The sequence below is a fragment of the Dendropsophus ebraccatus genome, chromosome 13, assembly GCF_027789765.1.
Source record: "Dendropsophus ebraccatus isolate aDenEbr1 chromosome 13, aDenEbr1.pat, whole genome shotgun sequence".
NCBI lineage: Eukaryota > Metazoa > Chordata > Amphibia > Anura > Hylidae > Dendropsophus > Dendropsophus ebraccatus.
In genome coordinates, this window is record NC_091466.1 from 82,241,427 (window position 1) to 82,254,130 (window position 12,704).

General features: G+C 55.2%; 1 protein-coding gene across 4 annotated transcripts in view; it reads right to left on the minus strand.

The window, feature by feature from the left end:
* Positions 1-12,704, minus strand: part of LOC138771336 (rab9 effector protein with kelch motifs-like) — a 73,434-nt gene that overhangs the window by 31,321 nt on the left and 29,409 nt on the right. For 2 of the 4 annotated variants that reach the window (XM_069950959.1, XM_069950962.1), the window contains exons 4-8: positions 6,683-6,856; positions 6,489-6,594; positions 3,002-3,130; positions 2,717-2,933; positions 2,436-2,573 (exon numbers count right to left, since the gene is read on the minus strand). In XM_069950959.1, the coding sequence (XP_069807060.1) occupies positions 2,436-2,573; positions 2,717-2,933; positions 3,002-3,130; positions 6,489-6,594; positions 6,683-6,856 (764 nt within the window). The remainder of the gene's footprint in view (positions 1-2,435; positions 2,574-2,716; positions 2,934-3,001; positions 3,131-6,488; positions 6,595-6,682; positions 6,857-12,704) is intronic. The other 2 variants (XM_069950960.1, XM_069950961.1) reach the window with 2 other exon arrangements.

Genomic DNA, 12,704 nt, shown 5'->3' on the forward strand with positions numbered 1-12,704 from the left:
CTCTCCCTGGATGCTGGATGACTGTATATGAGCAGCAGTGTAATATGGAGATATCCTGTGTAATATAGAGGAGGAGGAGGAGACATAAGTAGTGTAGCAGTAACCTCTGTCCTCAGTGTGGGGTTTTCTTCAGTGTTCTATGGCTGCAGCTGTGTGTGTGTGTGTGTGCTTGTGTGTTCTATGGCTGCAGCAGGCTGTGTCTATGTGTGTGTATGCGTGTGTGTGTGTGCTATGGCTGCAGCAGGCTGTGTCTATGTGTGTGTATGCGTGTGTGTGTGTGCTATGGCTGCAGCAGGCTGTGTCTATGTGTGTGTATGCGTGTGTGTGTGTGTGTGCGCTATGGCTGCAGCAGGCTGTGTCTATGTGTGTGTATGCGTGTGTGTGTGTGCTATGGCTGCAGCAGGCTGTGTCTATGTGTGTGTATGCGTGTGTGTGTGTGCTATGGCTGCAGCAGGCTGTATGTGTGTGCGTGCTATGGCTGCAGCAGGCTGTGTGTGTGTGTGTGTGCGTGCTATGGCTGCAACAGGCTGTGTCTATGTGTGTGTATGCGTGTGTGTGTGCTATGGCTGCAGCAGGCTGTATGTGTGTGCGCTATGGCTGCAGCAGGCTGTGTGTGTGTGTGTGCGTGCGCGCTATGGCTGCAGCAGGCTGTGTGTGTGTATGTGTGTATGTGTGTTGTGGCAGCAGCAGGCTATGCGTGTGTGTGCTATAGCTGCAGCAGGCTGTGTGTGTCCTGTGGCTGCAGCAGGCTGTGTGTGTGTGCGCGCGTGTGTGTTGTGGCTGCAGCAGGCTGTGCGTGTATGCTATGTGTGTGTGTTGTGGCTGCAGCAGGCTGTGCGTGTGTGCTATGGCTGCAGCAGGCTGTGTGTGTGTGCGCGCGTGCTATGGGTGCAGCAGGCTGTGTATGCGCGCGCGCTATGGCTGCAGCAGGCTGTGTGTGCGCTATGGCTGCAGCAGGGTGTGTGCGTGTGCTATGGCTGCAGCAGGGTGTGTGTGTGTGTGTGTGTGTGTGTGTGTGTGTGTGCGCGCTATGGCTGCAGCAGGCTGTGTGTGCGCTATGGCTGCAGCTGACTGCGCGCGCTATGGCTGCAGCAGGCTGTGTGTGTGCTATGGCTGCAGCAGGCTGTGTGCTCGCGCGCTATGGCTGCAGAAATCTGTGTGTGTGAGCTATGGCTGCAGCAGGCTGTGTGTGTGTGTGCGCGCTATGGCTGCAGCAGGCTGTGTGTGCACACACAGATTTCTGCAGCCATAGCGCGCGCGCACACAGCCTGCTGCAGCCATAGCACACACACAGCCTGCTGCAGCCATAGCACACACACAGCCTGCTGCAGCCATAGCGCGCGCAGCCTGCTGCAGCCATAGCGCGCACACAGCCTGCTGCAGCCATAGCGCGCACACACAGCCTGCTGCAGCCATAGCGCGCACACACAGCCTGCTGCAGCCATAGCGCGCACACACAGCCTGCTGCAGCCATAGCGCGCACACACAGCCTGCTGCAGCCATAGCGCGCACACACAGCCTGCTGCAGCCATAGCGCGCACACACAGCCTGCTGCAGCCATAGCGCACACACACACACACACACTGCTGCAGCCATAGCACACACACACACACACACTGCTGCAGCCATAGCACACACACACACACACAGTCTGCTGCAGCCATAGCACACACACACACACACAGTCTGCTGCAGCCATAGCGGCTGCAGCAGACTGTGTGTGTGTGTGTGTGTGTGTGTGTGTGCTATGGCTGCAGCAGTGTGTGTGTGTGTGTGTGTGTGTGCGCTATGGCTGCAGCAGGCTGTGTGTGTGTGTGTGTGTGTGTGTGTGTGTGTGTGCATGCGTGCGTGTGTGTGCGTGCGTGCTATGGCTGCAGCAGGCTGTGTGTGTGTGTGTGTGTGTGTGTGTGTGTGTGTGTGCGTGCGTGCTATGGCTGCAGCAGGCTGTGTGTGTTAGTGAGAGAGAGGCAGAAATTAAACGGGTTTTCCGGCAGTGAAAACTCAAGGGGGGGCAGGGGGTGGGGGGACCATAATAAAGAAGTCCTTTTTACCTGTCCTCGTAGTGCAGCGTTACAGCTCATGGTCCCCCACCGGGCTCCCAATCCTGTGATGTCACAGCTCCACTTAGAAATGTCCACTCAGCCAACCAGTGAGTGAGTCAGGACACAGCTGTAGTCACCGACTGGCTGAGCGAGTAGTTTCTGTGGGGCTGCGATGATTTAGGAGCGTGGATGAGGACAGAGAGCTGATACATCTGGGACTATGGCTGACCCCTCTCTATATCACTGTGTGACCCCGTCACCCTATCATCCCGTCACCCTATCATCCCGTCACCCTATCATCCCGTCACCCTATCATACCGTCACCATCACTGACCACCCACTCTTTGTCACACCCCATATACTCATCTACATTACACTGTGACCGGGCCTTACACATCTGGCCGCTACCTAGTTCCAGCTTCCATAGTGAGTCAGGACTTGGCTTCTCATTGGCTCCTTCTCCACCAATCAGAATAGCTGTTTCTGGATCGCAGAGGCAGGTGCTGTGGCCCCACCGAGCTGAGGGACACACTAGGGGGAATGTGTAAGAAACACAAAATTACGGAGTCACTGGATGGTTAACAGACTGGTGCAGCAGCTACAGAGATCCATGGAGGGGGCCCCATCCTGGTGTCCTCATGGCTACAGCAGAAAGTGGCCCCAAGCAGCTTTACCTGCACCCACAGTCCCATCTTGACAACCTTTGCTGCCAAAGCGGAGTCTTCTGGGATTCCTGGGCACAACATGTCCCCTCCTGCAGGGGTCCTGCTCCCCGGACCCTCCGTCCTTGCTGACGAGTGGCAGGCTCAGGGCCACCTTCTTCAGTGGTGGCGAATCCTTCAGTATGGCACAAGCCGCCAGCTGCGTAACCTCCGCGCCACAACCCTTCTCCTGCAGGAAAGAGCATTGTGTATATACTGAAAAGGAGCTCCCCTCCATGTCCTGACCTAGATACCCACCTCCGCTGGGGCCTCCAGCAACCTCACATGGGCAATTGTACTCTCTGATAGAAGGGGGCTACTAGGTGGTCCGGCACTCAGCCTCCTCCTGGCAGGGGTACTGCTGCGGAAGCCTGAACCTTTATGGACCTGCATAAAAGGCAAGAGGACGAGAGCAAAAGAGCAGAGGCCGGGGCAAGAGGCAGAGAGAGAGCAGAGGCCAGGGCAAGAGGCAGAGAGAGAGAGAGAGAGAGCAGAGGCCGGAGCAAGACGCAGAGAGAGCAGAGGCCGGAGCAAGAGAACGAGAGCAAAAGAGCAGAGGCCAGGGCAAGAGGCAGAGAGAGAGAGAGAGAGAGAGAGAGCAGAGGCCGGAGCAAGACGCAGAGAGAGCAGAGGCCGGAGCAAGAGAACGAGAGCAAAAGAGCAGAGGCCGGGGCAAGAGGCAGAGAGAGAGAGCAGAGGCTGGGGCAAGAGGCAGAGAGAGAGCAGAGGCCGGGGCAAGAGGCAGAGAGAGAGAGAGAGAGAGAGCAGAGGCCAGGGCAAGAGGCAGAGAGAGAGCAGAGGCCGGGGCAAGAGGCAGAGAGAGAGAGAGCAGAGGCCAGGGCAAGAGGCAGAGAGAGAGCAGAGGCCGGGGCTAGAGGCAGAGAGAGAGAGAGCAGAGGCCGGAGCAAGAGAACGAGAGCAAAAGAGCAGAGGCCGGGGCAAGAGGCAGAGAGAGAGCAGAGGCCGGGGCAAGAGGCAGAGAGAGAGAGAGCAGAGGCCAGGGCAAGAGGCAGAGAGAGAGCAGAGGCCGGGGCAAGAGGCAGAGAGAGAGAGAGCAGAGGCCGGAGCAAGAGAACGAGAGCAAAAGAGCAGAGGCCGGGGCAAGAGGCAGAGAGAGAGCAGAGGCCGGGGCAAGAGGCAGAGAGAGAGAGAGCAGAGGCCGGGGCAAGAGGCAGAGAGAGAGAGCAGAGGCCGGGGCAAGAGGCAGAGAGAGAGAGCAGAGGCCGGGGCAAGAGGCAGAGAGAGAGAGCAGAGGCCGGGGCAAGAGGCAGAGAGAGCAGAGGCCGGGGCAAGAGGCAGAGAGAGAGAGCAGAGGCCGGGGCAAGAGGCAGAGAGAGAGAGAGAGCAGAGGCCGGGGCAAGAGGCAGAGAGAGAGCAGAGGCCGGGGCAAGAGGTAGAGAGAGCAGAGGCCGGGGCAAGAGGCAGAGAGAGAGAGCAGAGGCCGGGGCAAGAGGCAGAGAGAGAGAGAGAGAGAGCAGAGGCCGGGGCAAGAGGCAAAGAGAGAGCAGAGGCCGGGGCAAGAGGCAGAGAGAGAGAGCAGAGGCCGGGGCAAGAGGCAGAGAGAGAGAGCAGAGGCCGGGGCAAGAGGCAGAGAGAGAGAGCAGAGGCCGGGGCAAGAGGCAGAGAGAGAGAGCAGAGGCCGGGGCAAGAGGCAGAGAGAGCAGAGGCCGGGGCAAGAGGCAGAGAGAGAGAGCAGAGGCCGGGGCAAGAGGCAGAGAGAGAGAGAGAGAGCAGAGGCCGGGGCAAGAGGCAGAGAGAGAGCAGAGGCCGGGGCAAGAGGTAGAGAGAGCAGAGGCCGGGGCAAGAGGCAGAGAGAGAGAGCAGAGGCCGGGGCAAGAGGCAGAGAGAGAGAGAGAGAGAGCAGAGGCCGGGGCAAGAGGCAAAGAGAGAGCAGAGGCCGGGGCAAGAGGCAGAGAGAGAGAGCAGAGGCCGGGGCAAGAGGCAGAGAGAGAGAGCAGAGGCCGGGGCAAGAGGCAGAGAGAGAGAGCAGAGGCCGGGGCAAGAGGCAGAGAGAGAGAGCAGAGGCCGGGGCAAGAGGCAGAGAGAGCAGAGGCCGGGGCAAGAGGCAGAGAGAGAGAGCAGAGGCCGGGGCAAGAGGCAGAGAGAGAGAGAGAGCAGAGGCCGGGGCAAGAGGCAGAGAGAGAGCAGAGGCCGGGGCAAGAGGTAGAGAGAGCAGAGGCCGGGGCAAGAGGCAGAGAGAGAGAGCAGAGGCCGGGGCAAGAGGCAGAGAGAGAGAGAGAGAGAGCAGAGGCCGGGGCAAGAGGCAAAGAGAGAGCAGAGGCCGGGGCAAGAGGCAGAGAGAGAGAGCAGAGGCAAGAGGCAGAGAGAGAGAGCAGAGGCCGGGGCAAGAGGCAGAGAGCAGAGAGCAGAGGCCGGGGCAAGAGGCAGAGAGAGAGAGAGCAGAGAGCAGAGAGCAGAGGCCGGGGCAAGAGGCAGAGAGAGAGAGAGCAGAGAGCAGAGGCCGGGGCAAGAGGCAGAGAGAGAGAGCAGAGAGCAGAGGCCGGGGCATGAGGCAGAGAGAGAGAGCAGAGAGCAGAGGCCGGGGCATGAGGCAGAGAGAGAGAGAGAGCAGAGGCCGGGGCAAGAGGCAGAGAGAGAGAGCAGAGGCAGAGGCCAGGGCAAGAGGCAGAGAGAGAGAGCAGAGGCAGAGGCCGGGGCAAGAGGCAGAGAGAGAGAGCAGAGGCCGGGGCAAGAGGCAGAGAGAGAGAGAGAGAGAGCAGAGGCCGGGGCAAGAGGCAGAGAGAGAGAGCAGAGAGCAGAGGCCGGGGCAAGAGGCAGAGAGAGAGAAAGAGCAGAGGCCGGGGCAAGAGGCAGAGAGAGAGCAGAGGCCGGGGCAAAGAGAGAGAGAGAGAGCAGAGGCCGGGGCAAAGAGAGAGAGAGCAGAGGCCGGGGCAAGAGAGCAGAGGCCGGGGCAAGAGGCAGAGAGAGAGAGCAGAGGCCGGAGAGAGAGCAGAGGCTGGGGCAAGAGGCAGAGAGAGAGAGAGCAGAGGCCGGGGCAAGAGGCAGAGAGAGAGAGAGCAGAGGCCGGGGCAAGAGGCAGAGAAAGAGAGAGAGAGAGAGAGCGCAGAGGCCGGGGCAAGAGGCAGAGAGAGAGAGAGAGAGAGAGAGAGAGAGAGCAGAGGCCGGGGCAAGAGGCAGAGAGAGAGAGAGAGAGAGAGAGAGAGCGCAGAGGCCGGGGCAAGAGGCAGAGAGAGAGAGAGAGAGAGAGAGAGAGAGAGAGAGCAGAGGCCGGGGCAAGAGGCAGAGAGAGAGAGAGAGAGAGAGAGCAGAGGCCGGGGCAAGAGGCAGAGAGAGAGAGAGAGAGAGAGAGAGCAGAGGCCGGGGCAAAGAGAGAGAGAGAGAGCAGAGGCCGGGGCAAGAGGCAGAGAAAGAGAGCAGAGGCCGGGGCAAGAGGCAGAGAAAGAGAGCAGAGGCCGGGGCAAGAGGCAGAGAAAGAGAGCAGAGGCCGGGGCAAGAGGCAGAGAGAGAGAGGGAGAGAAAGAGAGAGAGCAGAGGCCGGGGCAAGAGGCAGAGAGAGAGAGAGAGAGCAGAGGCCGGGGCAAGAGGCAGAGAGAGAGAGAGAGAGAGAGAGAGAGAGAGAGAGCAGAGGCCGGGGCAAGAGGCAGAGAGAGCAGAAAAAGAGAGAGCAGAGAGTAAAAGACCAGAGGTTGTGACGAATGAGACAGAGAGCAGAAGAACAGAAGTGGAAGGAGGAGAGGGAGCAGAGGACTGGAGGGCGCTGGGCAGATGGGACCCCTGGTGTTACCTTCCCGGACACACTTAGGCACAGTTTGGCGGGCATTCCTTGCGCTGCCAATCTGACACATTCCATGACAATTTCCAGACTCCACTCACCGTCCCAGAGGAAGGACCTGCAGAGATCAGAGCACAATTTTAAAGCCCTCAGCACTGTATCCAGTCCCACCCACTCTGAAAGATGAGGCCTGAGGCCGCCATCACCTGCGTTCTGCAGACAAGGTTCCGATATGCTGCGGCGGCGCCGTCCCTGTGACCAGCTGAGCCGTGACACATGCATCGCGTGAATAGGAACCCCAGTCCCCCAAGCTGAAGAGCAGCAGATGCTGAGGGAGCGGGAGAGGCAACGGCAGCTGGAAACTCATCCGACCACCCTTACTGCAAAGACAGAATGAGAGAAGTGGTACTGCGCACCGACCATACGCACCGGGCAGAGGAAGTGGTACTGTGCACCGACCATATGCATCGGGAAGAGGAAGTGGTACTGTGCACCGACCATACGCATCGGGAAGAGGAAGTGGTACTGTGCACCGACCATACGCACCGGGCAGAGGAAGTGGTACTGTGCACCGACCATACGCATCGGGAAGAGGAAGTGGTACTGTGCACCGACCATACACACCGGGCAGAGGAAGTGGTACTGTGCACCGACCATACACACCGGGCAGAGGAAGTGGTACTGTGCACCGACCATACGCACCGGGAAGAGGAAGTGGTACTGTGCACCGACCATACGCACCGGGAAGAGTAAGTGGTAATGTGCACCAACCATACACACCGGGCAGAGGAAGTGGTACTGTGCACCGACCATACGCACCGGGCAGAGGAAGTGGTACTGTGCACCGACCATACACACCGGGAAGAGTAAGTGGTAATGTGCACCGACAATACACACCGGGAAGAGTAAGTGGTAATGTGCACCGACCATGCACACCGGGCAGAGGAAGTGGTACTGTGCACCGACCATACACACCGGGCAGAGGAAGTGGTACTGTGCACCGACCATACACACCGGGCAGAGGAAGTGGTACTGTGCACCGACCATACACACCAGGGAGAGGAAGTGGTACTGTGCACCGACCATACGCACCGGGCAGAGGAAGTGGTACAGTGCACCGACCATACGCACCGGGAAGAGGAAGTGATACTGCACCAGCCAGACACACAGGGCGGAGGAAGTGGTACTGTGCACTGACCACACACAGGGCAGAAGTGGTAATGTGTACTGACACACACACAGGGAGGAAGTAGTACTGTGCACTGACCACACACTGGGCAGAGGAAGTGGTACTGTGCACCGACCACACACAGTGCAGAAGTGGTAAAGTTTGACGAGTCATAAGGGGGGTCTCTGCGACCACAACAGGGTTAGTTGGGTTTTGTTAGTTGAAAGTACGAGTGTAATGGTGGCTGTAGTTTGGTTACAGGTAAGCTAAGGTGGCCACTGGTAGAGGGTGGGGGAGGGGGGAACAGGTATGGCCTTTGTGTAGAGACAAAGGGGTCATTAGTATGCAGAGGGAATACCTGGGGGAGGTAGTGAAGCTGCCTGAGCTATAAAACCTGAAGAAGCTGCCTGAGAGATAAAGCCTGAGCTATAAAACCTGAAGACCGGAAGCAGCTGCCTGAGCTATAAAACCTGAAGACCGGAAGCAGCTGCCTGAGCTATATAACCTGAAGAAGCTGCCTGAGCGATAAAGCCTGAGTTATATAACCTGAAGAAGCTGCCTGAGCTATAGAGCCTGAAGATCGGAAGCAGCTGCCTGAGATATAAAACCTGAAGAAGCTGCCTGAGCTATAGAGCCTGAAGACCAGAAGCAGCTGCCTGAGCTATAAAACCTGAAGAAGCTGTCTGAGCTATAAATCCTGAAGAAGCTGCCTGAGCTATATAACCTCAAGAAGCTGCCTGAGCTAAAGAGCCTGAAGACCAGAAGCAGCTGTATGAGCTATAAAACCTGAAGCAGCTGCCTGAGATATAAATCCTGAAGAAGCTGCCTGAGCGATAAAGCCTGAGCTATAGAGCCTGAAGACTGGAAGCAGCTGCCTGAGCTATAAAACCTGAAGACAGGAAGCAGCTGCCTAAGCTATACAACCTGAAGAAGCTGCCTGAGCTGTATAACCTGAAGAAGCTGCCTGAGCTGTATAACCTGAAGAAGCTGCCTGAGCTATATAACCTGAAGAAGCTGCCTGAGCTGTATAACCTGAAGAAGCTGCCTGAGCTGTATAACCTGAAGAAGCTGCCTAAGCTGTATAACCTGAAGAAGCTGCCTGAGCTATATAACCTGAAGAAGCTGCCTGAGCTATAAATCCTGAAGAAGCTGCCTGAGCTATATAACCTGAAGAAGCTGCTTGAGCGATAAAGCCTGAAGACCGGAAGCAGCTGCCTGAGCTATACAACCTGAAGAAGCTGCCTGAGCTATATAACCTGAAGAAGCTGCCTGAGTGATAAAGCCTGAAGACCGGAAGCAGCTGCCTGAGCTATAAAACCTGAAGAAGCTGCCTGAGCGATAAAGCCTGAGCTATAGAGCCTGAAGATCGGAAGCAGCTGCCTGAGATATAAATCCTGAAGAAGCTGCCTGAGCTATATAACCTGAAGACCGGAAGCAGCTGCCTGAGATATAAATCCTGAAGAAGCTGCCTGAGCTATATAACCTGAAGAAGCTGCTTGAGCGATAAAGCCTGAGCTATAGAGCCTGAAGACCGGAAGCAGCTGCCTGAGCTATAAATCCTGAAGACAGGAAGCAGCTGCCTAAGCTATATAACCTGAAGAAGCTGCCTGAGCTGTATAACCTGAAGAAGCTGCCTGAGCTATATAACCTGAAGAAGCTGCCTGAGCTATATAACCTGAGCTATAGAGCCTGAAGACCGGAAGCAGCTGCCTGAGCTATAAAACCTGAAGACAGGAAGCAGCTGCCTGAGCTATATAACCTGAAGAAGCTGCCTGAGATATAAAACCTGAAGAAGCTGCCTGAGCTATATAACCTGAAGAAGCTGCTTGAGCGATAAAGCCTGAGCTATAGAGCCTGAAGACCGGAAGCAGCTGCCTGAGCTATAAATCCTGAAGACAGGAAGCAGCTGCCTAAGCTATATAACCTGAAGAAGCTGCCTGAGCTGTATAACCTGAAGAAGCTGCCTGAGCTGTATAACCTGAAGAAGCTGCCTGAGCTATATAACCTGAAGAAGCTGCCTGAGCTATATAACCTGAAGAAGCTGCTTGAGCGATAAAGCCTGAGCTATAGAGCCTGAAGACCGGAAGCAGCTGCCTGAGCTATAAATCCTAAAGACAGGAAGCAGCTGCCTAAGCTATATAACCTGAAGAAGCTGCCTGAGCTGTCTAACCTGAAGAAGCTGCCTGAGCTATATAACCTGAAGAAGCTGCCTGAGCTATATAACCTGAAGAAGCTGCTTGAGCGATAAAGCCTGAGCTATAAAACCTGAAGACAGGAAGCAGCTGCCTGAGCTATATAACCTGAAGAAGCTGCCTGAGATATAAAACCTGAAGAAGCTGCCTGAGATATAAATCCTGAAGAAGCTACCTGAGCTATAGAGCCTGAAGACCGGAAGCAGCTGCCTGAGCTATATAACCTGAAAAAGCTGCCTGAGCTATATAACCTGAAGAAGCTGCCTGAGCTGTATAACCTGAAGAAGCTGCCTGAGCTGTATAACCTGAAGAAGCTGCCTGAGCTGTATAACCTGAAGAAGCTGCCTGAGCTGTATAACCTGAAGAAGCTGCCTGAGCTATATAACCTGAAGAAGCTGCTTGAGCGATAAAGCCTGAGCTATAGAGCCTGAAGACCGGAAGCAGCTGCCTGAGCTATAAAACCTGAAGACAGGAAGCAGCTGCCTGAGCTATATAACCTGAAGAAGCTGCCTGAGATATAAAACCTGAAGAAGCTGCCTAAGATATAAAACCTGAAGAAGCTGCCTGAGATATAAAACCTAAGACCGGAAGCAGCTGCCTGAGCTATATGACCGGAAGCAGCTGCCTGAGCTATATAACCTGAAGCAGCTGCCTGAGCTATATAACCTGAAGAAGCTGCCTGAGCTATATAACCTGAAGAAGCTGCCTGAGCTATATAACCTGAAGAAGCTGCCTGAGCTATATAACCTGAAGAAGTTGCCTGAGCTATATAACCTGAAGAAGCTGCCTGAGTGATAAAGCCTGAGCTATAGAGCCTGAAGACCGGAAGAAGCTGCCTGAGCTATATAATCTGAAGAAGCTGCCTGAGCTATATAACCTGAAGAAGCTGCCTGAGCTATATAACCTGAAGAAGCTGCCTGAGCTATATAACCTGAAGAAGCTGCCTGAGCTATATAACCTGAAGAAGCTGCCTGAGCTATAGAGCCTGAGCTATAGAGCCTGAAGACCGGAAGCAGCTGCCTGAGCTATAAAACCTGAAGAAGCTGCCTGAGCTATATAACCTGAAGAAGCTGCCTGAGCTATATAACCTGAAAAAGCTGCCTGAGCTATATAACCTGAAGAAGCTGCCTGAGCTATATAACCTGAAGAAGCTGCCTGAGCTATATAACCTGAAGAAGTTGCCTGAGCTATATAACCTGAAGAAGCTGCCTGAGTGATAAAGCCTGAGCTATAGAGCCTGAAGACCGGAAGAAGCTGCCTGAGCTATATAATCTGAAGAAACTGCCTGAGCTATATAACCTGAAGAAGCTGCCTGAGCTATATAACCTGAAGAAGCTGCCTGAGCTATAGAGCCTGAGCTATAGAGCCTGAAGACCGGAAGCAGCTGCCTGAGCTATAAAACCTGAAGAAGCTGCCTGAGCTATATAACCTGAAGAAGCTGCCTGAGCTATATAACCTGAAAAAGCTGCCTGAGCTATATAACCTGAAGAAGCTGCCTGAGCTATATAACCTGAAGCAGCTGCCTGAGCTATATAACCTGAAGAAGCTGCCTGAGCTATATAACCTGAAGAAGCTGCCTGAGCTACATAACCTGAAGAAGCTGCCTGAGCTATATAACCTGAAAAAGCTGCCTGAGCTATATAACCTGAAGAAGCTTCCTGAGCGATAAAGCCTGAGCTATAGAGCCTGAAGACCGGAAGCAGCTGCCTGAGATATAAAACCTGAAGAAGCTGCCTGAGATATAAAACCTAAGACCGGAAGCAGCTGCCTGAGCTATATGACCGGAAGCAGCTGCCTGAGCTATATAACCTGAAGAAGCTGCCTGAGCTATATAACCTGAAGAAGCTGCCTGAGCTATATAACCTGAAGAAGCTGCCTGAGCTATATAACCTGAAGAAGCTGCCTGAGCTATATAACCTGAAGAAGCTGCCTGAGCTATATAACCTGAAGAAGCTGCCTGAGCTATATGACCTGAAGAAGCTGCCTGAGCTATATAACCTGAAGAAGCTGCCTGAGCGATAAAGCCTGAGCTATAGAGCCTGAAGACCGGAAGCAGCTGCCTGAGATATAAAACCTGAAGAAGCTGCCTGAGCTATATAACCTGAAGAAGCTGCCTGAGCTATATAACCTGAAGAAGCTGCCTGAGCTATATAACCTGAAGAAGCTGCCTGAGCTATATAACCTGAAGAAGCTGCCTGAGCTATATAACCTGAAGAAGCTGCCTAAGCTATAGAGCCTGAAGACCGGAAGCAGCTGCCTGAGATATAAAACCTGGAGCAGAGCATAAAACCTAAAGAAAGAAGCTTGCAGTTGTAGAAACTTGTGGCCTGAAGATGAGCAGCCAGCACATAGAGGAGTTCGGAGCGTCCTAGCGGCAAGGACAGGAGCCTCAGGCAAAGCAGGTCCGACGGCAAGCAGAGGCAGTGAAGAGGAAGCCGACTTCTACTAAAACTGGTAAATGTCCCCTGGGGTTTGTTCCGTGTAAGGAGGGGGGGGTCTCTGGCTCCGTCCCGTCCACTCCTGTTATCCCCATCCATCCTTCCTCCCTCTTCCCCTGTGCTTGCTCCACTCCCCTCCGCTCCTTTCCCCTACCAGTTCTGGTCTCCTTCTTTCTCTTCGGCACCTGCTCCTGCACCTGCCCCCACTCAGCACGCTGCATGGCCTCCGGCGGCCAAGTGGCTAATGGTCACGATGTGCCCCCATGACTTCAAGGCCTTCTGGCCCAAGCTGCAATTGTTGCAGTGAGCGCCGGCCCAGTAGTTCATGGCAGCAGCTCTGGTCCGCGGTCAGCTAAGCAGCAATATCGCCCCGACCAGCGTTGGGGCACCAGCAGGGGTCAGCCAAGGCGAGTCCCCCCCACCTCCATTT